The sequence below is a fragment of the Macaca thibetana genome, chromosome 16, assembly GCF_024542745.1.
Source record: "Macaca thibetana thibetana isolate TM-01 chromosome 16, ASM2454274v1, whole genome shotgun sequence".
NCBI lineage: Eukaryota > Metazoa > Chordata > Mammalia > Primates > Cercopithecidae > Macaca > Macaca thibetana.
In genome coordinates this window covers 44,580,629-44,606,513 of record NC_065593.1, presented here as the reverse complement: position 1 = coordinate 44,606,513, position 25,885 = coordinate 44,580,629, and the positions used below count along the sequence as shown (strand labels likewise).

Below are 25,885 nucleotides of genomic sequence, written 5' to 3'. Positions count from 1 at the left end.
CTGTAGTCCCAGCTACTTGGAAGGCTGAAGCAGCAGGATCATTTGAGCTCAGGAGTTTGAAGCTGCAGTGAGCTATGACTGTGCCACTGCACTCCAACCTGGGCAACAGAGTGAGATACTCTCAAAGAAAAATAAATACATACATATTCATTTAACCCTTGCAGTGGCCTTGTGAGGGCAGCATTATGACCACCATTTTATGTGTATATATATATATATGGATGGATGGATGTATGAGATGGGGGTCTCACTTTGTTGCCCAGGCTGGAGTGCAGTGGTGCAATCAGAGCTCACTGCAGCCTGGACCTCCTGGGCTCAAGCAATCTTCCTGCCTCAGCCTCCAGAATAGCTAAGACTACAGGTGTGGGCCACCAAAGTTGGCTAATTAAAAAAAATTTTTTAGGCAGGGCACGGTGGCTCACGCCTGTAATCCCAGGACTTTGGGAGGCCGAGGAGGGCGGATCACAAGGTCAGGAATTCGAGACCAGCCTGACCAACTGGTGAAACCCCTGCCTCTACTAAAAATACAAAAATTAGCCAGGTGTGGTGGCACACGCCTGTAATCCCACCTACTCAGGAGGCTGAGGCAGGAGAATCGCTTGAACCTGGGAGGCGGAGGTTTTTAGAATGGGGTCTTCCTACGTTGCTCAGGCCAATTTTGAACTCCTGGCCTCAACCAATCCTCCTGCCTCAGCCTTCTAAAGCACTAGGATTGTAGGCCTGAATCACTGCGCCTAGCAGAGAAAACTGGCTCTTCTAGGTCAAGGCATTGGCTCAAGAACACATAGCTAGCAAGCCGGCATAGGTGGGATTAGAACCCAATTCTGTCTGGCTCTAGAACCCCTTCACTATTTGAGGCACAATTTACTGCGTGACTACTGGCACTAAACTTTGGGTTGGGGGCGGGGCCTGAGGTAGCTCCTGCTCTCATACATTCTGAGAGAGTTTGACAATAGGCAACTACATACAAAAAAAAAAAAAAAAAAAAAAAATTCCAGAATGCATCAGGGCTCTAGAAGGGGAACAAAGCGGGTGCGTTTATAAACTTAAAATAATCAGAGGTAGCATCTTCAAGGACTGTGAGAATGCCCCAAGTCGGGGCAAAAGTTTTGGCTGTTCGGGGAAGTGATGAAAGGCCAAAGTGGCTGCAGCGAGCGTGGACCCGGGAGGTCACCAGGCGCGTTGGTGCGAGTGGGGGAGGGCAGCCACGGACACCTAAAACCCACGGTACGCCACGCAAGAGGTTTCAGCATGTCCTGAAAGGCCCGATACCCCCGGACCGCTGTGAGGGGGGCAGAGGGAGGTCCCTCGACAGGACGTGGCCTTAGTCGAGGAAGGTGGGAAGCACGGGCTGGCACCTGCGACGCCCCACTCGCCTCCCGTGGCCTAGCAGCAGGGCGGGGCGAGGCAGGTCCCGCACCCCTACCAGCCAGCCCGCTCCCACCCAGCCCTCGGCTCCCACAACTCGCGGGGGTCCTCGCCCGGGCCCCCCGCCCCGCCCGGCTGGTGACGTCACGGCGCTCGTCGGCGCCGCCTGTGGCGTCACGGGTCGGGCCAGCGGGGCGTTCTAGGGGTCCTTCGCTCTTGGAGCCGCAGGCGGCGGGCGCGTGCGCGGCCCGATGAAGAAGGTGGTTTCCAAGCAGTCTCCGCCCAAGTTGATTGGTAGGTGCCCTCCCCGCGCGGGGCGCCGGTTGCTACGGACGCAGTGGCGGCCGCTGGCTGGCGGGCGTGCGCGGGGTCGCCGCGGGGGCGGCGCAGCCTCGGTGTCTCGGGGCCGGGCGGTGCAGGGTCACGCTCACCGCCGGGACGGCACCATGAAGTCTCTAAAGAAGGATTCCCGCCTCAGAATAACTCCAGCCAGATTATTAGAGGCCGCAGAGAGCTTCAAAGGTTGGCGCTGACTGCCTTGGGCGCTCAGGAGAACCCGGCAGGGGAAGCGGTCCCTGGAATGAGTTCAGGACACGGGGCCTGGAGGATGGGGATGGCACCAGGGATGGAGGAAAGATCACGGGGAAGTAGGGTACTGGGGATAGGACCCTTAGGGATGGGGGGACAAGGCAGAAAGAACCCACAGCGCACTGGGCCTTGAGAATGGGGACATAGGAAGTGGGAGACTGACAGAGAGGCCTCAGCGACCACTGGCTGGGGAGATGGCCTTGCGCAGGCAGGGATACCTTTACCTCTAACCACATCTTCGAGTGGCATGCAGGAGGCAGGATCCCCAGACTGGATGAGGTGCAGAAGAGCCAGGAAAGAGTTTAAGGGTAGAAGGGCCAGGAATTGGGGTCCTTGGGAAGAGGAAAGAATGGAGTGGTGAAACCAGCCACCTTGATGGGGTTCTTTGGTAGAGGAGGGTTGATGGGGGGCAGGCGTCACTCAGGATTCCTGCTGGAAAAACCCAGAAGAAAAGCCTTGCTTGGCTAGTTCTGTTTTTGACTGCCTTTTCCTACCACGTGCACTTTCCAGCTGGATGACACTTATCCAGCTCCTTTAGCCTGAAGAGTCGCTAGATATGACTGCTTCCTGGCCTCTACAGCTTCCTTCTGGTTGCACCTGGGAGAGCCACAGGGCGTCTGATAGCGGACGACTTCCACGGACATGTTCTCCTTTGCAACCCACCCCCTTTTGATCTTTTTTTGCTGTTTCCATTTATTTATTTTTAAATTTCATTTTTAGCCCTTTGTGTGTGTGTGTGTGTGTGTGGAAACAGGGCTCTTGCTGTGTTGTCCCAGCTAGTGTCAAATTCTTAGCCTCAAGCGATCCTCCTGTCTCAGCCTCACAGACTGCTGGGATTCCAGGCATGGACCACTGCGCCCAGCCTAGTTTTGTTTACTGAGAGCTGGTTTTGTGTGGTACTGTGGCTCACCAGAAGGGTATCGGTATTAACGGTGTGACCCTGGTCCTCAAGAAACTCAGTCTAATGAACGCCTGGAGGAGTAACCAGACAAAGGTAGAAATACAAATGCTGCGATGTAGGTGCCTATCGGGCTTCAGGGGGCTCAGAGCACCTGAGCTAGACCAGGGATGGTTGTAGGGGGACATCTTCTGAAGAAGGTGACATCTATGGCAGACAAGGAAAAAAAAAGGAGAGGTTTGCTTCTCTAGGTCTAGGAAGCAGCATGAGTTTATGAAACTGTAAATGTGGGAACCAGAAGAGGCTGCACAGTGGGTAGGGCAGGGGCCAGACCATGAAAGGGCTTTATGTACTAGGTCAGAAAGCCTAATGTGCTCTTGCAGGCCCTGGGGAGACCCAGCCTCAGAGTTGTGAAAGCTCAGTGTGAGGAGAGGGGACGCTCAGAAAACTAACAGGAGCTTAGTCGCTTTTCAGTATGGCTCTATGTTTCTTCATGTATAAAAGTCCAACGTTGAGCCGGGCATGGTGGAGCACATCTGCAGTCTCAGCTGCTCAGGAGGCTGTGGCAGGAGGATTGTTCCAGGCCAGGAGTTCATGATCACACCTGTGAATAGCTGACTGCATTCCAGACTGGGCAACACAGTGAGACCCCCATTATTAAAAAAATAAAAGTCCAATGCTGTTTTATGACATTTTATATATATATGTATTTTGAGACAGGGCCTCACTCTGTCACCCGGGATGGAGTGCAGTGGTACAATCATAGCTCACTATAGCCTTGAACTTCTGGGCTCAAGCGATCCTCCTGCCTCAGCCTCCCAAGTAGCTGGTATTACAGGTACACACCACCATGCCCAACTAATTTTTTTTTTTTGTAGAGACAAGTTGCCCAGGCTGGTCTTGAACTCCTGGGCTCAAGCGATCCTCCCACCTTGGCCTCCCAAAGTGCTGGGATTACAGGCAGGAGCCACCATGCCTGGCCCATGACATACTTTTTACTAGTTGAGAGAGAGGGAATATCTGGTCCCCTTTCCCAAGGGCAGTCAAGGGCTTTCCTAGCTACTGCCTCCTGCTCACATAGTTTCTGGGAGATCTTATCAGATTTGAACTGCTATAAACAAATCAAGGAAAGATTTTTTTACTCCATATTTATTTTTAATAAGCAGAAAATTTAGTTTGTTAATTAACCCTTGAGTTAAGAACATGCACCAGAGTGAGGAGGGGAAAAAAAATGAAGTGGTTAGCATGCAAGATATCTTTTTAAAAATATCTCAGGGAAGCCTGTAATGTTGTAGTGCAGCACTCTCCCCCAGCCCCCATATAAGGCAGCTAATGACCAAATGTAATCTTGTAACCTTGTGCGATGTTTCTCCAAAGTCTCTGATTCTTAAGCAAAAAGGAAAGCAAAAACAGTGACTTAAACCTGTTTCTTGGGACCTGAGAGCCTTTTTGAGTCCCAGTACCCTGCCTTCCCGCCATGTGCCCCCCTACCCCTGCTGTCTTGTTGCTAAGAAGCCAAGAACCCTCCCAGCAGTATTAGATTCCCCTCCCCAACGAATTAAAGCTCCGCCCTAGTAGGGACAGCCCCTCCATGGTTCCCCCAGCCCAACCCTAAGGTCAGAATTTCCCAAAGACTTTAATCAACACTAAAACCGAATAATACTCAGATAAAACAAGAAGCAGAAAGAGTCCAGGTTTCGTCTCCCTCCATAGTTCCCCCCTCTGCATCTGCCTTCCTATCCCCACCTGAGCACCTTGCTTCCAGCCCTCTGGTCCAGCTCCAACAGAGACTGACTGATTACCCCATGCAAGCGGGGTGGTCCCTTTTACCCCTCACTGTCAGCATCAAGGGAGAAATGTCAGCTGGGTAGCTCACCAGGAGCCCTATAGCTTGGGATTCCAGACCAAAGAACCAGAGAGTGCTGGGCCTCTACAGGCTCAGTAGTCAGACATACCTCAGCCCTGTGGAGTCTTCCTGCAGGTCCTAAAATGATCCCTGGGGCTCTTCCTTCCCTGGTCTTCCCAGCTTGCCTCTGCCTCTCCGGTCCATCTGGCTCTCCGCATCTGATGAATCATTCTGAAATGCGCCTGTCATCAACTCACTCCCCTGGACCAAAGATCAGATGCCTGAGCCATGCTTTACAAAGCTGTCATGCTCTGGTTTCCCTCTCATCCCCAACATCACCACCTCCCCAGCAAGTTTTCTGTGTTATCGTGCCACTCACATGCCATGCTCAGCCCTGCTCCCTGGTTTGCTTGGACTTTGACCTCACCTGGAGCATCTCGGTTTGCTGCTATACCTCTACCTGTCTCTCCTTTGAGGCCTGCCTCAGCCTGTGGAGCCACCTCTGCAGCTGTTCCTCTGAACCCTTCTTCAGAGCCCTGAACTGTGTAATCCACATGGATCTGTTCCTTTTTTGATGTCTAACCAAACCTATTGCCTGTACTGCAAATGTAGGAACTCCTCTACTATGTTATGATTGGTGTATATTCACGTCTGTTACATTTCTCAGTACCTCAAGAGAAGGGGCCATATCTTAACCTTTTATACTATCTTTGTAGTTTATAGCACATAGAAGAGGCTTGGTAAACGGTCCCTAGGAGCAATTTAAGATATATATATCCCTGGGCACAGTGGCTCACGCCTGTAATCCCAGCACTTTGGGAGGCTGAGGCGAGCACATCACCTGAGGTCAGGAGTTTGAGACCAACCTGGCCAACATGGTGAAACTCTGTCTCTACTAAACATACAGAAAATAGTTGGGTGGCCGGGCGCGGTGGCTCATGCCTGTAATCCCAGCACTCTGGGAGGTTGAGGCAGGTGGATCACCTGAGGCCAGGGGTTTGAGACCAGCCTGGCCAACATGGTGAAACCCTGTCTCTACTAAACATACAGAAAATAGTTGGGCGGCCGGGCGCGGTGGCTCATGCCTGTAATCCCAGCACTCTGGGAGGTTGAGGCAGGTGGATCACCTGAGGTCAGGAGTTCAAGACCAGCCTAGTCAACATGGTGAAACCCAGCCTTTACTAAAAATACAAAAAATTAGCCGGGCATGGTGGTGCATGCCTGTAATGCCAGCTACTTGGGAGGCTGAGGCAGGAGAATCGCTTGAACCTGGGAGGCGGAAATTGCAGTTAGCTGAAATCATGCCATTATACTCTAGCCTGGGCAACAAGAGCGAAACTCCATCTCAAAAAAAAAAAAAAAAAAAAAAGCTGGGCGTGGTGGCGCATGCCTGTATTCCCAGCTACTTGGGAGGCTGAGGCAGGAGAATCACTTGAGCCTGGGACGCGGAGGTTGCAGTGAGCCGAGATTGCACCAGTGAGCCAAGATCACGCCACTGCACTCCAGCCTGGGGGACAGAGTGAGACTCCATCTCAAGAAAAAAAAAATGTATATATCATTTTAATGAATATTTTATTAACTAGAACATACCACTCCTTGACTGTATGCAGTAACAGAGCATTTATTGGACTACATTAAAGATAACTTTCTCAGAATAACCTTAGACCAGAGTTTTACTATTTCAATCTAAACCAAACATGAAAGATTGGCTTCTCTATCACTGAAGGGATGCGAGCTTTGGCCCCCAAAAATCTTTAGCAGTGTTGAAAGTTTCTGTTGACACGTGGTAATTGTGTACCCACCAGTAAAAAACACACATCTGGAGATGTTTAATCACTTGGAAAGGTGTCAACCCAGTCAAGGTTATGGATGGAGAAAGCAAATGTCCTAGAAAATACAGGTAATACCAAAATATTTACAAAAGCAGACCTTCAACTGATCTCAGTTCTCATAGGCTGCCACCCACTTTGGTGAGTTTGTGTAGAAGGGAGAGGGGAGGTTGAAATCAAAGCCCAAGGCTGCATCTCCACACTTGGCGGCAGATGACACTGGAACTCGGGGTTCAGCTGTCAGCCCCGCATGTGTGTTTGTGTGCACAGAGGCATGCATTTAACAGACAGATACTCCCGAACCTTCGCTGACCCCATTACAGAAACAGACTGTGGATGATAGGCCGAATTTATTATTTTTTTCTAACAGAAAAACAAAAAAATTTTTAAGGATAGGTTCTCCTGTGTTGCCCAGGCTGGTTTTGAACTCCTGGCCTCAAGCAGTCCTCCCATCTCGGCCTCCCAAAGTGTTGGGATTACAAGCGTGAGCCACTGCACCTGGCCAACAGGCTGAATTTAGAACTATGTTTGGAATGATTTTGGTGTAAGTTTTTTTGGCCACCAACTCTATGGAAATTTCCTTAAAAAAAGTTTGATTTTATTAACCAAAACACCTGCCTTGATGTTTTAGTGATACTGCCTCTTAAAGATTACGGTGCTGTGAGAAGCAGTGGATAAAACTAAATTTTGTTTTAAACTCCCTAAAGGCAGAACTTAGATTTTCTTTTGATTGTTTTATGTAGGGCCTTATATCAAACCATTCTGAACCAGAGGGAAAATGACAGGGTTGACCAGCCAGAGAAATGAGATGTGTTTGAACCTGTTAAGCCACCTCTGTGAAAGGAAGGCAGGGAGTGTGTCCTCGTTGGAAAATGACCTGTGACCCCCTTCTGCCCCAGGTGTTGTCAATGTCATGCTCTGGCTGCCACAACAGACTCTTAAATACATTCATACGCTCATCTCGGTCTTGCAGGACTTTTTGTTTTGTTTTCTTAGAGACAGGGTCTTGTTCTGTCACCCAGGCTCGAATGCAGTGGCACAATCTTGGCTCACTGCAGCCTTGACCTCCTGGGCTCAGGCTGTCCTTCCCCTCAGCCTCTCAAGTGGTTGGGACTACAGGCATGTACTACCATGCCTGGGTAATTTTTGTATTTTCTTTATAGAGCCCAGACTGGTCTTGAACTGCTGGGCTCAAGCGATCTGCCTGCCTTGGCCTCCCAAGATCTTGCAACTCTTAATCCATTCCTTGGCATGCTATATTACCCATGGGGTAAGCCTTCACATGGCTCACTGAGCTCTGCACGATATGGCTGCTGCTGCTCTCTCTGGGCTCTGCCTCTTCCCTCCCACCTCTCCACACTCCAGCTATTTAAAAACACATGCTTTGAGTTCCAGGGATGTGCTCCATTATCTTGCCTCTATGCCTCTTTATGTTATTTTCTTTGGAATGCCTGTTCCCCAGGGCCCTTTCCTTTCTCAACTTCTTTCTTCAGCTCTGTTTAAACATCCCTTCCTTAGGAAGCCCTCCCTGACCCCCCCGCCGCCTCCCACACCTGCCGACTCTGGGCTGGGTATTCCTCCCCACCATGTTCCTGTAATTACTCTGGTTCAGTCTGTTTCACGGTCTTGTTTCCCACTGGGCATGTGCTCTTTAAAGACAAGCTCTGACATAGATCCCCAGAACCTAGCACAGTGCCTGGCACGGAGAAGCTGCTTAAACAATCTTTTTTTTTTTTTTTTTTTTTTTTGAGACGGAGTCTCGCTCTGTTGTCCAGGCTGGAGTGCAGTGGCCGGATCTCAGCTCACTGCAGGCTCCACCTCCCAAGTTTATGCCATTCTCCTGCCTCAGCCTCCCGAGTAGCTGGGACTACAGGCGCCCGCCACCTTGCCTGACTAGTTTTTTGTATTTTTTAGTAGAGACGGGGTTTCACCGTGTTAGCCAGGATGGTCTCAATCTCCTGACCTCGTGATCTGCCCGTCTCGGCCTCCCAAAGTGCTGGGATTACAGGCTTGAGCCACCACGCCCGCTCAACAATCTTTATTTAATGAAATAGTGTGCAGTAAATGGCCAGTGGTGAATGTTCTGCTTCCCCCACAGAGATTCTGCATTTTAACCAGTGTCTTATGAAACCCAATGCCTTCACCCAGAAGCATGGATCAGTGCCAGCACTGGAGGACACTGGCAAAACATCTAGTTCAGTTGTCCCAAACCACTGTGCATCAGAATCACCTAGGGAGTTGAAAAAATTACAGCTCCCTAGGCCCTGGCTCCATGCAGTAGCCAGGAAGCTGTATTCATAAAACTCCTCCCAAGATTCTGAGGCAGACATTGGACTAATAGTTGGGAACCACTGATTTAGTCCAACTGACTCTTTGTACACATGGGAAGCCTGAGGCCTAGAGAGGTTAAGTGATGTGTGCCCAAGACTGTCCAGCTTATAAATAGCATAACCTGAAATGGAACATCTTTTTGCATATTAAAAATAATCTTTTTTGTACAGATGGAGTCTCAACTATGTTGCCCAGGCTAGTCTTGAACTCCTGGGCCCAAGCAATCCGCCTGCCTTGGCTTCTCAAAAGTGTTGGGATTCCAGGCTTGCACCATGGCACCCGAAATGAACATCTTTTTGTTTTGTTTTGTTTTTGAGACAGAGTCTCGCTCTGTTGCCCAGGTTGGAGTGCAGTAGCGCGATCTCAACTCACTGCAACCTCTACTTCCCGGGCTCAAGTGATTCTCCTGCCTCAGCTGCCCGAGTAGCTGGGACTACAGGCATGGGTCTGGCTAATTTTTGTATTTTTAGTGGGGACGGGGTTTCACCATGTTGGCTGGCTGGTCTCGAACTCCTGGCCTCAAGTGATCCTCCTGTGTCAGCCTCCTAAAGTGCTGGGATTACGGGCATGAGCCACCATACCTGGCCTGAAATGAAGCATCTTCTGATCTAAATTCTGGCTACAGAAGTCTTAGTCACTGTGGTGAGCCAGAGGCTGTGGGTAGGGGGACCCTCCAGAGGGAACTCCTCATGCCCCAGCAAAGTGCCGCCCAGGCCACCTTGGCAGCCTCTGCTATCTCTTCAGCTGGTCAGCTCTGCACTGCCCCCCCCATGGAGTCTAGTATATATTTATACTTTTGTGTGTATATATTGACATATACAGAAGGAGCTCTTTAAGGACTTAATAACTTTCTGCTTCTCTTCAGAAAAGAAACGGGCAAAGGGACCTGAACAACCCACACCCCCAATTCAGGAAGAGCCTGAACCTGTTAGCAATGTCCTACAAGGAGATGACATTCTTGCTTTGGCCATTAAGAAGGAAGACTTGAAGGAGGTGAGGATGAAGCCTAAGCTTCCCTTATCATAGAAACGTTTCCCTGCCAGCAGCCTGAGTGGTCTAGAACACCAGCCATGTCCACTGTCTTCCCACCATCTCCCTACTCATGGGGAGTGTCTAACTCCATGCAAAAATCCACTGAACACAGATTCTTTTCACTTTACCACCTTAAGGAATTCACTGTGTTGTCTGTTTTAACATTTCTGAGATTCCTATAGAACCACGGGGGAAATGAGATGATGAGGTATCTTGTTCCCATAGAGGTAGGTGCCATCATTCCCATTTCACAGAAGGGAGGATGAGTTTAAGGAGCAAAGGTACAGCTCTGGGTAAAGCTGCTAAACCCTAACCCCATGCTTCACCTGGGAGAGTCAGCCACCTCTCACCTGAACTATCTGGAGGCATAAGATGTTCTTTTTTTTCCCTCTAGGATATTACTAAGTCACATATCTGTTACACAGGCATTTCCTCAACAGAACATATGGGCAGAGCTGAAGACACAGATCTGTCAGCCTTCAGGAACTCCACCTAGAACTAGAACGGAGGAGATGGGTGGTGCTCTTCCTCTTTCCACCACAGGTGGAATTCTCCTTTGTTTTATTTCTTTTTAGCAACATATTCCTCGCCTTACTGAAAAGGAAGATAAACGCGTCATTACCCAGAAATTTATCATCCGTAAACTCAAACCCACGGATCCTAGGAGGAAGGTCTGCCACCTTGTAGCACGTCCTGCAAATCCCGATGCAGCCACAAAGCCTCTGGACTACTCTGGTACACCCAGTCTCAGCCCTGGCTTTACTGTCTTTCAACTCATGGGTCAACCTCAAGAGAAACCCAGTCTCCATCAGAAAGTTGCCCTCTTGAGAGTTGCCCACCCACAGCTTCTTTCCCCTTTCTTCTTTTATCCTCACAGGTCCCGGTGACAGCTTCGATGGCAGTGACCAGATCCTGCCCCACCACATCTTGGGGAGTCTCCAGGACTTTAAGAGAATTGCACTTGCTCGAGGGAACACCCGGGTTTGTTTGCACAGAACTACCCGGATGACAGCAGTCACTGAAGTCATTTCGGTCTTCCACCTGACAGAGTCAAGCAGGGCTGGGGTTAAAGAGACAGTTTAGTCTCTAGGTTTCGAGTCTGAGTTGATAAGGGACCCTCTCCCAGAATAGTTAGACACTTCAGTTTCAAGGCACAAAAGGCAGCTGAAGCTGGCTTCAGTGAAGTTGGGGATTTACTGTAAGGATTCCAGAGACTGCCTCATGGAACCCAAAGGTGGGAGTACCTGGGTCTGAGTAGACTGAACCCAGAAAGGCATCAGGACTCAGGGCCCACATGCCTCATTTCCTTCTGCTCTGTGCACTGTCTTGATTTTCCCTTCTCTGGAGACTGGCCTGCCCTCCTCACTCCACGTGGTGGAGGAAGGTGGCTTCCCACTGCTTCCTGGGCCATGGGAAGATTCTGTATCTTTTCAACCTTCCCATCATGCAGTGCTTCTCCTGTCTCTTCCCCTTGCTTCCCTGGATCCAGGCTGACTCTGGTCAGGTGCTAAGGGGCCTGGGGCCATGTAAGAATGCTTCCATTTACACATGGGTGAAGGTGTCAATCAACGTCAGTTGTGAGGAGGACCAATAACACTAGAAGATGTTGACCCCAATCTTGAAACAGAAGTTCCCTTTCTGTGGGAGAGTGGACTGACAGCTGCTTTCAGGGCCCCCTGGTTCTGGGATTTATTTTCTGTCACTGGCTACCCTGGAGTCCTGAAGAGGAGGGATTCTCAGCACAGTGGGATAACAGCATGGGTTTAGGCCTCAGGAAATGTGTGCTCAGCCCCGCCCAGAGCCTTCTCACCGCCCTCCACATGCCTATGTTGTACTTTTCAGCTGGCTGAGCTGATACCTCCCTCACCCTGTCTGATGACCCTCATCTCTGCTAAAGGAGAGTCAAAGCAAAAAGCCCCAAAAGAAGAGAAGAGACCTCCCTGGGCCCCACCTCCTCAGCACAACTTTCTGAAAAACTGGCAGCGTAACATAGCCCTGCGGAAGAAGCAGCAGGAAGCCCTCAGTGGTGAGCAGAGCAGACAGGGCTCCCGCCCAGCCTCCATCTGGTGCAAGGCTCTGCTGGATTGTTTACTCCTCCAGAGCCTGGCCTTGGGCTGACCACATTTGTGCTGTTCACTCCCAAGAGTGTCTCACTCTGAAGCTTCAGTGGGTCCTGAAATCAGCCCCGTGAGGGAGGCTGCCCGATGCAGACTGCCGACTGCCAAGGCCCCTGTTTGTTCTGGTTTGGCAGAGTGGCTGCAATCTTGCCTCTCTCTCTAGAACACCTAAAGAAGCCGATCAGTGAGCTGCTCATGCACACTGGGGAGACCTACAGACGGATCCAGGAGGAGCGGGAGCTCATTGACTGCACACTTCCAACGCGGCGTGATAGGAAAGTGAGGCCACCTGTCCTAAGTGCCCGGGGGGCGGGGGGTGGCACGGAGGAGGGGGGTGGGGGGCAGGTGTCTGGACACAGGGATGCTGGTTTCAGGTGGCACAGCTGGGGAGAAAAAACCTATCCATTGCAAAGCATCATTAAGCCCTCAAGGCCTTTACTAAATTCTGTGATTAGTCAGTAAAGTTATTCAGCCTGTGGTGGCCACACAGGTAGCGAGTTATTAGAGTAGTCTTAGTGTTTGTCTCCTAGGAGCTTAGACTGAGTGGAGCCTACACCCTAAGGAGAGAGGCTGAAGAGCCCCCCCCTCTTTGTTCTGGTAGACCAGTGCAGTACCTGTACCAACCCACACCATCTGGCTGGGGGCAGGAAAAGATGACAACAGGGTGTCCAGAAAACGCGGCAGTGGATGCTTCTGTTCTGCAATCATGGCAGCAGTGAATTCCCCAGAGGGAGCATCTGTAGCCTGTGGTGGTGCTTGTCTTCCCACATCTCCACCAGCATCTGGCTGAGGTGTCCAGGTAATCTGACTCACCTTTCCTTCCTTGCCAGAGCTGGGAGAACAGTGGGTTCTGGAGTCGACTGGAATACTTGGGAGATGAGATGACAGGTCTGGTCATGACCAAGACAAAAACTCAGCGTGGCCTTATGGAGCCCATCACTCACATCGGGAAGCCCCACTCCATCCGGGTGGAGACAGGTGAGGCGCAGGGCTGTAAGCCAGCTGGCATCTTGTGCCTGGCCCAGAGGCAGGGTAGTGTGGCAGTGGCCAGCATGGCTCTACAGTGCGGCCCAGGGCCTGTTTCTCTGTGGCCTTAGGCAAGTCCCAGAGTCTTCCTGAAGTCTGGCTCCCTCTTCCTTTTCTTCAGTAAAACAGTGAGAGAGCTAGGAAACTGGAGTGCAGCCATAGAGCTGCCGTCCAGTGTGGAGCCTTGAGCTGCATGCCGCCGGTGAGCACCTGGACTGTGGCTGCCCTGCACTGAGAAGTGCTATCAACTGGACACTGGCTTTAGTGTGAAAACAATATATTTTATTAATCATTTTTATATTGATTACATGTCAAAATGACAATATTTTTTATATACTGAGTTAAATAAACTATATTACTAAAATGAGGCTGGGCACAGTGGCTCACGCCTGTAATCCCAGCACTTTGGGAGGCTGAGGCAGATGGATCACTTGAGGTCAGAAGTTCAAAACCAGCCTGGCCAACATGGTGAAACCCCATCTCTACTAAAAATACAAAAATTAGCTGGGCATGGTGGTGCGTGCCTATAATCCCAGCTACTTAGGAGGCTGAGGCAGGAGAATTGCTTGAATCTGGGAGGTGGAGGTTGCAGTGAGCCAAGATCATGCCACTGCACTCCAGCCTGGGCAACAAGAGCAAAACTCTGTCTCAAAAAATAAATAAATAAATAAAATAAATAAACTATATTACTAAAATGAATCCCACCTGTTTTTTCCTTTTTCAATGTGGCATCTAGAAAACTTTCAGTGACACATGTGGCTTGTGTTTGTGGTTTGCATCCTGTTTCTCTTGAGCATATCTGCTTTAGAGCTTGCCAGGCTGCCTGGGTTCAGGTCCCAGCCATGTCGTGTTAGTGAACCCCAGAGTGGTTGAACCCCTCTGGCCTGTAGTTTCCTTATCTGTAAAATATGCAGAGTTGTGACAGGGCTAAATGAGATATGAAATGTATTAAGTTCTGACTCATTGTTAAGCACTCAATAAAAGGTAGCTGCTATTATCATTTTTACTATAATCCAAAAATTTGGCTATTTGGAAGCTAATTTTGCAGGAGTCTTGTGTAGGGCTGCTGAGGAGATACGGGACAGGAGAGCGGAGTCCAGCTGCTGCAGGGAAGCTGTATTTTTCATCCTTCCTAGAAATGGTGTTGGGATAGGCACTCTCAGAGCCCTTGAGAAGTGGGTGAGCAAGGGGGCATGGCAGCAGCCTGTGTTGAGGGTCCTTGGACCTCATGCTAGGATTACCAGCCCAGAGGGACGCTTCATACCGCTACACCTGGGATCGGAGTCTATTTCTCATCTACCGACGCAAGGAGCTGCAGAAAATCATGGCAGAGCTGGATTTCAGCCAGCAGGTTAGTATGGCCTCCATGCCCCAGTCAGAAACCTCTTGGGGCAGTGCCTGTCTTCAGTCAGCTCTTCTAACCTTTCTCCGTCTCTCGGAGGATATTGATGGCCTGGAGGTGGTGGGCAAAGGGCAGCCCTTCTCAGCTGTTACTGTGGAAGACTACACAGTGTTTGAAAGAAGTCAGGGAAGCTCCTCTGAAGAGACAACATACTTGTGAGTGCAGCCTGAACCCGGGGGAGGGAGGCTGAAGAGTTCTCCAGCAACTACCAGTATGAAAGAGCAGGCTTCCCTCCCTGAGATCAGGGTGCCTCCAGCCTAGCTTCTCTCCAGTGGTTGCCACCCACTCCTTGAACCCATTCCAGCAGCTGTGCTAGCTTTCCTGTTGCCACCTGCTCCTTTCCAACAACTAACTCCTAATGGGGATTTCCCAGACATTCCCTTGCTGGTCAAGTGAGGGCTCTCTAGACCCTCCCACTGCTGTGCATCTTGAACGCCTCTGGCATGGAGAGTCTATGTATTTCTGTGTACCATGAATAGCTCTGGCAGGAGGGCTTGAAGAGTCTGTGTGTTTCTAAGAACCTCCCACCTAGAGCAATGGGTCAGGAGGAAGCTGCACAGGAGTGGGGTTGATCATACTCCATTGCAGGGTGGAGCTGGTTGTGTTTCTAGGCTTCCTGGTGACCATTTCTGTGGGTTCCACATGGCATGACTGGCAGCCTAAGAGAAAATAAGTCATTGGCTTTTCTTACAGAGGCACATTGGCAAGTTCCTCTGATGTCCCCATGCCTATTCTCGGCCCTTCTCTTCTGTTCTGTGGGAAGCCAGCTTGCTGGATCAGAGGCAGTAATCCACAGAACAAGGTAAAACTGCCTCCACCGCACCTGCTGGGAGGGCCTCCCTCGGGGGTGCAGCCCCGAGGTGTCTGTGGCAGTTACCAGCAGCCTGCACAGTCTCCTGTTTGCGTTTTTATCTGGTCGTGCATTCAGCTTATCTGAAAATGGTGACAGCAATACTAACTTGAGCAAGAATAAAAATCACAAGGCTGCAGACTGTCATAAGCCACTTGGGGCTTATACCTAGCCCCCAAGCATGTAAACAAGCAAACTCTCTCAAGTAGGTATGGCTCTAAGAAGGTTCTAAGATATTCTTCAGATGCTAAGGAATAGAAATGTTCATTGGGTATAAAATATATTTTATCTGACCAGGCATGGAGGTTCACGCCTGTAATCCCAGCACTTTGGGAGGGTGACGTGGCTGGATCACCTGACATCAGGAGTTCAAGACCAGCCCTGGCCAACATGGTGAAACCCTATCTCTATACTAAAAATACAAAATAGCAGGGCGTGGTGGCGGACACCTATAATCCCTGCTACTTGGAAAGCTGAGGCAGGAGAATTGTTTGAACCTGGGAGGCAGTGTTGTAGTGAACTGAGATCACACCATTGCACTCCAACCTGGGTGACAAGAGCGAAACTCTGTCTCAAAAAAAAATTATATATAAATATATATATATAATTATATTTATATATATATTATCTTCTCTTCTTACTATTGAGGGTAACCTCAGAGACAACCACATTGGAGTAGGATATCACTCTGTGTGACAGTGGCCAAGCCCTGGAGGCCTGGGACATGAGACTTGCAGTGCTAAAGCCAGAAAAGTCCTGGGCAGACCAGATGAGTTGCTCACTCTAGGCCAGGGTCTCCAGCAAAGACATTTGTCCCTTCTCCTTCCAGAGGCAGGTCGGGATTGCTGTTCACTTGACCTTTGAAACCCTAGAAGGCGAGAAAACCTCCTCAGAACTGACTGTGGTCAATAATGGCACCGTGGCCATTTGGTATGACTGGCGACGGCAGCACCAACCGGACACTTTCCAAGACCTGAAGAAAAACAGGATGCAGCGATTTTACTTTAACAGCCGGGAAGGTACTTGGGAGAAGCCACCCTACACGCTGGCTCCTGTCTGGGGCTGGTTTTATCCTCGTGAGACATCAAAATTTAGTTATGACCCAGCTCCTGTAAGTTTGAGTCCCTCTCATTCCTTCCGTAAAATGTGTGGCCTGACTATTCATGTCTGTTGAGAGACTGACGGAACTTGAGAACCCGGGGACGTGAGCCACCTGGGAGCAGAAACGTTCTAGGGGCTCAGTTATCTAGATGCACAGGCCTGGAACTAGGGTGGCCAGCTGTCTCTGTTTGCCTGGGACTTTAGCACTCAAAATCCCCCTTTCCAGGAAACCTCTCAGCCCTGGGCAAACTGGGATGGTTGGCCAGTCACCTGGCCTGGGGCTCAGTTAACTGCATGTAGCAGCATACAGGTCTGGGGCTCAGCCAGCTCCTGCATGTTGAAAACCTCAGTCTCTGTCCCTCTCAGGTGTGATTCTGCCTGGAGAAACTAAAACCTTTACCTTCTTCTTCAAGTCTTTGACTGCTGGGATCTTCAGGGAATTTTGGGAGTTTCGAACCCATCCTACTCTATTAGGAGGTGCTGTGCTGCAAGTCAATCTCCATGCAGTCTCCCTGACCCAGGATGTTTTTGAGGATGAGAGGAAAGTACTGGAGGTAAGGGACCCAGGACCATGGCCGCTGTGGGCATCGGCTAGGGTATCCTGCTATTCTTCCTGGCAGTGCCTACAGGGATGGTATTTCTCCCAGCCTAAGAGGAGAACTGAATTTTTAGCACACAGGTAACTACTTTTGCTCCACGAACACTTCCCAGGGCTTGTGATGTAAAAGATGGGTGCACTGGCTAGGCAGGTGAGGAGCAGCTTGCAGCAATGCCATGCATGGCCCCACTGAGTTAGAAAGAAATTAGACTGAGCCTAAGAGGCAGACTGTGTAAAGTACAAATAATGCGTGGCCCTATGCACTGGTCTGTGTTTTGTTCATCGCTGTCTAGTACTATACAGTGGAGTTGTGTTTAACCGACAAGACTTCAAAACCAGGGATAATAATTAATAAATAGCAGGGTGAGTCTGCCCACCGTCCCACTCAATCAGCTGACAACTCTGGAGTGAGTGTGAGGTGGGAGCTGGGAATCTGTTCCCCCGAATCAGTTTCACAGTGTGGCCATCTGAGCCATGCATCCTGGGATTTGGTAGAAAGCTGCGCTTTTTTGTTTTTTGTGGTCCCCAGTCACAAGGCCGGCTCCTTCAGCTGGAGCTCAGCCAGTGGTGATCAAAGGTCATTTTGACAATGTCATGCTTGCTTTACTCACTGACTGTAGCACTCATGTCTCACACAAGGTGCCCCTCCCCTGTGTTTCTGTGACACTGACTAAAGCCTGATGAAGGTTCACCACCATCCTCAGAAGCACCCCCACTGTGTGCCCCACCCCTTCTTCCTAATCTGGTGACATGCTAACTGTGTGACCACCAGGCCCCAGGCAGCAGCAGCCTTCCCTGGAACTGGCCCTCCTCTGGATCCTTTTCATCCATTTTAAGGAACAAGGATGTCTGGAGAGATTCAGAGGCTTTCGGGTCTTAGAACAGGCGTGTGTGTGTGTGAGAGAGAGAGAGAGAGAGAGAGAGAAAAAGAGAGAGAGAGAGCGCGCCAATGCCAGGAACTCAGACCCTAGGAAGGCACAAAGTCCTGGGGGCTCCAACTTCCTGAAGGATGCATGGGTTTTGAGAGCCTGGGCTGCCATCCTCTGCCGCCTTCCCATTTGCAGAGCAAACTGATGGCCCATGAGGCAGTCACCATCGTTCACGAAGTGCTGCAGGAGGTGCTGATGGGGGTCTTGACCCCGGAGCGCACACCATCACCTGTGGATGCCTATCTCACCAAGGAAGACTTGTTCCGGCACAGGAATCCTCAGGTGAGGCCCAGCACCAGCCTCTGTCCCATCACGTGTGCCCTGAGTCAAGGGTCCCCAACCCCCAGGTCGCACAGCAGCAGGTGAGCAGTGGGTGAGCCAGCATTACCGCCTGAGCTCTGCCTCCTGTCAGATCAGCAGTGGCATTAGATTCTCATAGGAGCGCAAATCTTATTGTGAACTGCACATGCGAGGGATCAAGGTTACACACTCCTTATGAGAATCTAACTAATGCCTGATGATCTGAGGTGGAACAGTTTCATCCTGAAACCATTCCCCTACTCCCTGCCATCCGTGGAAAAATTGTCTTCCATGAAACCAGTCCCTGGTGCCAAAAAGGTTGTGACTGCTGCCGTAGGTGAGAGTAATAGCAAACTCTTTTATGTGTCAAACTCTGTTCTGCACATCTTCCATGAATGCCTCACCTCTCCTCACAGCAGTCCTATGAGATGGGTACCACTTATTTTTATTTATTTATTTTTTACAAATAGCATGTCACTCTGTCACACTCCAGGCCAGAGTACAGTGTCCCCACTCATAGCTCACTGTGACCTCAAACTCCCCAGCTCAGGTGATCCTCCCACCTCAGCCTCCTGAGTAGCTAGGACTACAGGCATGCATCACCATGCTCAGCTAATTTCTCTCTCTTTTTTTTTTTTTTTGGTAGAGATAGGATCTCTCTCTGTCACACAGGCCAGTCTTGAACTCTTGGGTTCAAGTGATCCTCCTACCCTGGCCTCCCAAAGCACTGGGATTGCAGGCTTGAGCCATTGTGCCTGGCCCTGGTACTATTTACATCCTCATTTACATTGAGGAAACTGAGGCCCAGAAAGATGAAGTAATTTGCCCAGGGTAATTTTGCTAATAAGTGGATTCCTGATGAGAACGGAGCTTCACAACTCCTTCATTCAAACCCAGGCTTCCTTGGAAGCCCAAATGCAAAAAAATAGCTTCAACTTGGAGGTTCCCAGGTTGAAAAGGAAGTAGGGGGCCCCTCTGGCTGCAGCCCTCCTGCTGGCTTCCTCCCTGCCTCCTCCATCAGTGCTCTCAGGGGAATGGGAAGAAGCCAGGTCCAGCTGGCATGGGCTCCGGTGCCTGCACCCCAGCCTCTCCCTCACAAGCCTTCCCATCTTCTGCTGCAGCTGCATTACGAGCACCAAGTGGTGCAAAGCCTGCATGAACTGTGGCGCCAGTACATGACTCTGCCCCCCAATGCTGAGGAGGCCAGGCCAGGGGACAAGGAGCACGTCAGCCCCATAGCCACAGAGAAGGCCTCTGTGAATGCCGAGCTCTTACCGCGCTTTAGGAGCCCCACCATTTCTGAACCTCAAGTGCCCCAGCCTGAGAATGAGGCCCTCAGGGAATCCGGATCCCAGAAGGCCAGAGTGGGAACCAAGAGTCCTCAGCAGAAGAGCATCATGGAGGAGATCCTGGTGGAGGAAAGCCCAGATGTGGACAGCGCCAAGAGCCCCTGGGAGCCGGATGGCCTTCCCCTGCTGGAGTGGAATCTCTGCTTGGAGGATTTCAGAAAGGTGCTTCCAAGACCCTGGAAGGCGTTGGTAGAGAATATTCCTGCCTCGAACTAACAAAGGAGGCCCCAGCAGCCCCTCTTGCTCCATGGGCAAAGAAACAAAATCTGAGAGCCCAGAGAAAGTGATCTCTTGGGTTATCTATCTATCTATCTATCTATCTATCTATCTATCTATCTATCTATCTATCTAATCTATCTATCTCTATCTATCTAATCTATCTTATCTATCTATCTATCTATCTATCTATCTATCTATCTATCTATCTATCTAATCTATCTTATCTATCTATCTATCTATCTATCTAATCTTTGAGATGAAGTTTTGCTCTTGTTGCCCAGGCTGGAGTGCAGTGGCACGATCTCAACTCACTGCAACCTCCGCCTCCCAGGTTCAAGCGATTCTCCTGCCTCAGCCTTCCAAGTAGCTGAGATTACTGGCATGCGCCACCACACCTGGCTAAATTTTTTTTGGTGGAGTCTTGCTGTGTTACCCAGGCTGGAGTGTAGTGGTGCAATTTCGGCTCACTGCAACCTCTGCCTCCCGGGTTCAAGTGACTCTCCTGCCTCAGCCTGCCAGAGCAGCTGGGACTACAGGCGTGCACCACCACATCCAGCTAATTTTTGTATTTTTAGTAGAGACGGGGTTTCACTATGTTGGCCAGGCTGGTCTCAAACTCCTGACCTCATGATCCACCCACCTTGGCCCCCCAAAGTGCTGGTGTTACAGGCGTGAGCCACTATGCCAGGCCAATTTTGTATTTTTAGTAGAGACGGGGTTTCACCATGTTGGTCAGGCTGGTCTCGAACTCCTGACCTCAGGTGATCCACCCGCTTCAGCCCCCCAAAGTGCTGGGATTACAGGTGTGAGCCACCGTGCCCAGCCGGGTTACCTGTTTTTGTCTGGGGTGCCCGCGCTTCTATGTTCCAGGAGGGGGGCCCACTCTCTGACCCTGGCAAATCTTGGAGAAGGGGTTCATAGGTACAGATTTCTGAGGGGAGTCCCTGGCTCCCACCAAAGGCACCCAGACAGCTCTCCATGGCTGCATCCCCTCCTGGTTTCTGGTCCCCTGCCACCCATCCCCACATCACCATGCCCTTCACTAGAGGACACAGAGAGCCTTGGTGTCCTGGTGCAGAATGGTGCCCATGACCCTGCCAGGCAGTGATGGTGCTCCCTGATGAGAACCAGAGAGAGGATGCGCTGATGAGGCTCAACAAAGCAGCCCTGGAGCTGTGCCAGAAGCCAAGGCCATTGCAGTCCAACCTCCTGCACCAGATGGGGTAGGTGCCCTGCCAGGAGAGCCGCCCCATCTCCTTCCCTTTGTGGCATCTGCAGGGGTCTTGGGACTCCAGGGCTCTGAGTTTCCCTTGAGCTCAGGTTGCTAGAGCATGCCGCAAACATTCCATGTTCTGGAACCCTGCGGTGCCTGCTGCTCACTGGAGAGCAGTCACAGCAGATCAAACACCTTCACTTTTTTTTCTTCCTGTTTTTTCCTTTTTCCTTCTCAATGAGCAGAGGAATGAAAAAAGGAGAAGCCAGAGGGCAGAAAGAAGGGTGGGGGCAGATTCCATTAAAAGCTTCACTTCTCTGCTGTCACCCTCCCTGGTGCCTGTTTGGAACTTGCTTGTATAGGCGTGGGGTCCTTTTCAAGGCCCTCAGGACAAGCCCCAAGAGCCTTACGCTGGAAGTCTCATGCAAGGTTCAGCCCCTCCAGTGGGACTGGGCCCAAGTCTGGCCCTGGCCTCAAGCCCTTTGAAGTAGGACTGAATTCATGCAGACCTCCTAACCCTAGTCCTGGGCCATGTTTTTTCTTGGTTGCCACCCAAGGCAAGCCAGAACCCCCTCCAAGCACTTGCCCTGGTGGCGAACAGTGAGGATGCTGGCTGCTCAGGCGTGTGGCATTTCCACAGCAGTTCCTGGCACCAGGGTCTTTGAAGAGAGGGACCCAAGCCTCTGCAGGTTCAAGGACAAATGAGGAGTGATGGCATTTCTCCACTATATCTTGCCCTCTAGTTTGCAGCTATGGCGAGATGTGATTGACAGCCTGGTGAGCCATTCCCTGTGGCTGAGGTCTCTGCTGGGCCTGCCTGAGAAGGAGACCATCTATTTGAATGTGCCTGAAGAGCAAGGTCAGATCTTGTGCAACCAACCACACCTCTGCATAGCCCTCCTCATCTCTCTGAATGGACAGGCAGCAGTGCCTGGGCCAGTCATACTCCTATGGTGGAAGCTCCGCTAGGCTGAGTCCATGGAGGAGGCCCCTTACCCCCTTCTGTCAGCTGCCAGGATGTGGTACCCAGAAGCTACCTTAGTGACCACCTTGGTTTAGTAATCCCAGCAAAGTTAAATGACTTATCCATGGTCGTTCATGGGAGCATGGCAGAGCCGGGACCAGAACACAGAAACACCACAGTCCTGTTTCATGAAGTCACGCGCCTACCAGGGCTCAAGGCTATTGTCCTTTGCTTTTCCACCTCCCCTCAAGCCTCCTCACGTGCCTGCAGCATCCACTAGGCTGCTGGGGGCCTGTCACATTTTCTTCCACCCACCTCCCTTAGATCAAAAATCACCTGCCATCATGGAAGTGAAGGTACCTGTGGGGAAAGTTGGGAAGGAGGAGCGGAAAGGAGCAGCCCAGGAAAAGAAGCAACTGGGGATCAAAGACAAAGAAGACAAGAAAGGAGCCAGGGTACTCGGGAAGGAGTCATGCTGGGGCGTGGTCTGGGCCAGGTGGGGCTGGGGAGGGGATTGGAGGGGCTGCAGACGTGGGGGCTGTGGAGGTGGGCATGTGCCCAGGCTCTCCCAGTGAGCTACTGTTGAGGACATCCTGGGCCTACCTCTGGTGCTCCTGAAGGCTGTGTGTGTCTCCCTCTCCCAGCAGGACCGTCCCAACAGCAAGAAGCACAGGGCAAAGGACGACAAGAAAGTCATAAAATCTACAAGTCGGGACAGGTTTTCCTTGGAAGACCCTATCCCTGACATCAACCTCCCTTCTCAAGAACCCATAGACCCCCTGGTCATGGAGAAATACACCCAGAGGCTGCACAGCGAGGTGAAGGGAAACACCCAGCAGCCATTCCCCCGCCTCCCACCTGCCTCATTCATTCTGTTCAGTCTGCAAACAATAAGTGCCCACTCCATCATGGTGGAAGCAGAGCTGCTTCAGGAAGGGCATCCTCGTGTGTGAGACAGGCCTCATGAATAAGAAATGTGCCTAGCGTGTTAGGTGATTAGCACGATGTGAGAGAAGATAGACCAGGCAGGGAATGGAGGCACAGAGGCCTCAGTGAGGAGGTGACAACCCACAAAGACTTGAAGGGAGAGGAAGGGAGGCCAAATGGACGTCCAGTGAAGAGTGCTTTAGGCAGGGGGAGCAACTGCCACAGGAGGGAGGGGCCAGAAGGGACAGGGTGGTAGATGGGGAACAGGTCGTAGGGGTGAGGGATGGTTTGTAGGCTACTGTGAAGACTTGGGATTTTTCGGAGTGGAAATGAGAAGTCATGCAAGGTTTTGAAGAGCAACGCGATAGGGTCTGATAGGCTTTAGAAGATGGCTCTGGCTGCCCTTTGGAGAACAGACTCTAGGGGAACAGAGAGGAAGGAAGCCCTTCTCTTTATGCTGCTTCCACTTACTCCCCGTTAGGTGCATCCTGGCAGACGTGTTCCTTGGGAGAACACCATGTAGGGTGCATTCCCATCAACTGTAAGGTTTTTGAAGGACTAGAGAGACTTCATCCTAATCCGTTCTTAAGTAGCAGGTCCTTAGAGATTCACCCAGGTTTTCCGTTTGGTTTTTTTTGTTACTGTTGTTGTTTTGGAAGGGAGGTCCACAAAGCCATTTTCAATATGTCAGTATGTCTAATGGCCACGCCTTGTATTCTTCTAAGGTGGACACCTGGGGAGCTGGGATTACATCATGTATGTGTTCACACTCTGGATCTCATTTGATCAAAAGTTCCCTTTGCCACTGGTGACATCACTAAGATATCTGATGGTTGATGGGGTCTAGAAAGTAATTAAAGGGCTCTGAGGACCCACGGGGGTCAACCCTTCCATGGCTCTTTGATATTAAGAATCAACTAGCAGACCAGGTGCAGTGGCTCATGCCTGTAATCCTAGCACTTTGGGAGGCCAAGGTGGGCAGATTGCCTGAGCTCAGGCGTTTGAGACCAGCCTGGGCAACATGGTGAGATCCCGTTTCTACTAAAAATACAAAAAATTAGCCAGGCATGACACTCACCTATAGTCCCAGCTACTTGGGTGACTGAGGCACAAGAATCGCTTGAACCCGGGAAGTGGAGGTTGCAGTGAGCTGAGATCATGCCATTTTACTCCAGCCTGGGTGACAGAGCAAGACTCTTATCTCCAAAAAAAAAAAAAAAAAAAAAGAAAAAGAGAATCAATTTGCTGGCCAGGCACCAGTGGCTCACACCTATAATCCTAGCACTTTGGGAGGCTGAGGCAGGTGGATTGCTTGAGCCCAGGAGTTCGACATCAGCCTGGACAACACAGGGAGACCCCATCTCTTCAGAAAAAAATTAAAAAAAGAATCAACTTGCCTGGGCTTGTATGATCCAACCCCATTGGAGGGCTCAGTCCCAGAGACCTTTCAGTGTGTGGATCTGTTATACAGGAAGGAAAATTGGCCTCCAGAAGACCAGAGTAGAACTGGGACTGAGCCCAGGCCTACCCCAAACAGCTAAATGGGCACTGCTCCATGGGATCCCTGGAGTTCCCCTTTAACAACCTGGCTCCAGTGCCTCCATATGTCAAAGGTACCGGCGCAGGGCCACCTCCCCAGATTGGTTTCAAAAATAAAACTGCAAAAGCAGGTGGATTGCTTGAGCCCAGGAGTTCAAGACTAGCCTGGGCAATGTGGTGAAACTCCATCTCTAAAAAAAAAATAGAAAAAAAATAGCCAGGTGTGGTGGTGCACGCCTGTAGTCCCAGTTACTTGGGAGGCTGAGGTGGGAGAATCACCTGAGCCAGAGAAGTCAAGGCTTGCAGTGAGCCATGATCACACCACTGGACTTCAGCCCGGGTGACAGAGAGATCCTGTCTTTAAAAAAAAAAAAAAAAAAAAAAAAAAAAAAAAAGGCAAAACCAAAAATTATTTCAGAAGAACTTTGAACTTGTGAAATTCTTTCACAAACAACTGGGTTCTTTCCCCTCTCCAGCTATTCTCCCACAGCACAGTTGATATATAGGTGCTTCCCACAGAGCAAACCCTGCCTGTGATGTTGTCCCGTTCTTCCAGGTCCATGGGCTGCTGGACACCCTGGTGACCGACCTGATGGTCCTGGCTGATGAGCTCAGCCCCATAAAGAATGTCGAGGAGCCTTTGCGTCTCTGCACGTGACTCTCGGGCCCAAGCAACCTTCTGGAAAACGGGTTAATAAATAATAAAGAACCTTCAAGTTTCTGCTACTTCTGTGTGCCTCTGTGTCTTACATGATGGATCTTGACTAGGTCGTCTCCTGTTCCAGGTCCTCCCATGTCCCGTCTGCCCTCAGATCCCCTCCTGCCAGCTGCCAGAGCCCTCCAGCAGGAGGAGAGACAGACATAGCTGGGGAGGTGATGTGAGGGATGCCAAGCAGAAGAGCGGGTTGGTAGCAAGACAAGGAGTCAGGTGACAGGACACAGTGTGTCACCTCTGGTAGTCCCTGCCTCTGGCTTCCTTGTCCCAAACTTTTAGGGTCATGCTTCCTGGAGCCAGGTCTTCCTGAAGTGTCATCACCAAGTATGACAAAGTGTGAGATGAGGAGTAGAACTAGACCCATGGGACCTGGCTCCCTGCTATCTCCCTTCAGCTGGGTCCCAGGGCCCCAACTCAGTCCCTGCAGATCATGCTCACCACACCTCTTCAGCTCTAGAGGCCACATCACCTTGTTATTTTGGGGTCTAGTCTTCCTTATCCCCTCCTCATCTCAAACTATCTGGCCTTGAGCCATCTTTCTGCCTTAAAAACAGCTGCTGATGTTCATGCTACCTCCCTTGCTCAAGGGAACCTGAAACAGGCTAGAAATGGCTCTCAGAAACGTACTGTCAGCTCAGACTCATGCCCATCATTGTCTTCTGTCAGTCATAACCATTTGGGACTGGGTTCCCCATGTGAAGAGCACTCCAGGCTCCCAGAGTTTGAAGAACAACTTTGGTTTAT

The 25,885-nt window shown here is 50.7% G+C and overlaps 2 protein-coding genes across 29 annotated transcripts in view; one reads left to right on the top strand and one right to left on the bottom strand.

Annotated features, from left to right (window-relative positions):
* MRPL27 (mitochondrial ribosomal protein L27) overlaps nucleotides 1-25,885 on the bottom strand; it is a 464,439-nt gene that overhangs the window by 132,897 nt on the left and 305,657 nt on the right. Inside the window, exon 1 of one of the 25 annotated variants that reach the window (XM_050765139.1) lies at nucleotides 22,737-22,740. The exons of 21 other annotated variants lie outside the window; for them this stretch is intronic. The gene's annotated coding sequence lies outside the window, so the exon portion shown is untranslated. Of the gene's footprint in view, nucleotides 1-18,255; nucleotides 18,266-19,400; nucleotides 19,405-21,984; nucleotides 21,995-22,736; nucleotides 22,741-25,885 lie in introns of those variants that run through there. 3 more of the 25 variants (XM_050765128.1, XM_050765138.1, XM_050765125.1) reach the window with 3 other exon arrangements.
* MYCBPAP (MYCBP associated protein) lies at nucleotides 1,505-25,152 on the top strand. 4 transcript variants are annotated; one of them, XM_050765049.1, is made up of 19 exons: nucleotides 1,547-1,890; nucleotides 9,726-9,853; nucleotides 10,468-10,627; nucleotides 10,770-10,873; nucleotides 11,735-11,918; nucleotides 12,173-12,288; nucleotides 12,840-12,987; nucleotides 14,271-14,386; nucleotides 14,477-14,592; nucleotides 15,131-15,239; nucleotides 16,117-16,306; nucleotides 16,755-16,942; nucleotides 18,051-18,197; nucleotides 19,337-19,726; nucleotides 20,885-21,006; nucleotides 21,740-21,855; nucleotides 22,285-22,415; nucleotides 22,605-22,778; nucleotides 24,983-25,152. In XM_050765049.1, the coding sequence occupies exons 1-19, from the start codon at nucleotides 1,620-1,622 to the stop codon at nucleotides 25,082-25,084; spliced, it is 3,012 nt and encodes a 1,003-aa protein (XP_050621006.1). In that variant the 5' UTR covers nucleotides 1,547-1,619; the 3' UTR covers nucleotides 25,085-25,152. The 4 variants fall into 4 exon arrangements, with proteins under 4 accessions (XP_050621004.1, XP_050621007.1, XP_050621006.1 ...); XM_050765047.1 differs by having other exon boundaries at nucleotides 1,505-1,890; nucleotides 22,605-25,152; XM_050765050.1 differs by having other exon boundaries at nucleotides 1,537-1,662; nucleotides 22,605-25,152.

What these genes read in the sequence shown, in the direction of transcription:
- MYCBPAP (XM_050765047.1), top strand. Translation starts at nt 1,620, where the DNA reads ATGAAGAAGGTGGTTTCCAAGCAGTCTCCGCCCAAGTTGATTGGTAGG. An exon ending in GCAGCAGGAAGCCCTCAGTG is followed by an intron (nt 11,919 to 12,172) that starts GTGAGCAGAGCA and finishes CTCTCTCTCTAG; the next exon opens with AACACCTAAAGAAGCCGATC. An exon ending in ATGAGAGGAAAGTACTGGAG is followed by an intron (nt 16,943 to 18,050) that starts GTAAGGGACCCA and finishes TCCCATTTGCAG; the next exon opens with AGCAAACTGATGGCCCATGA.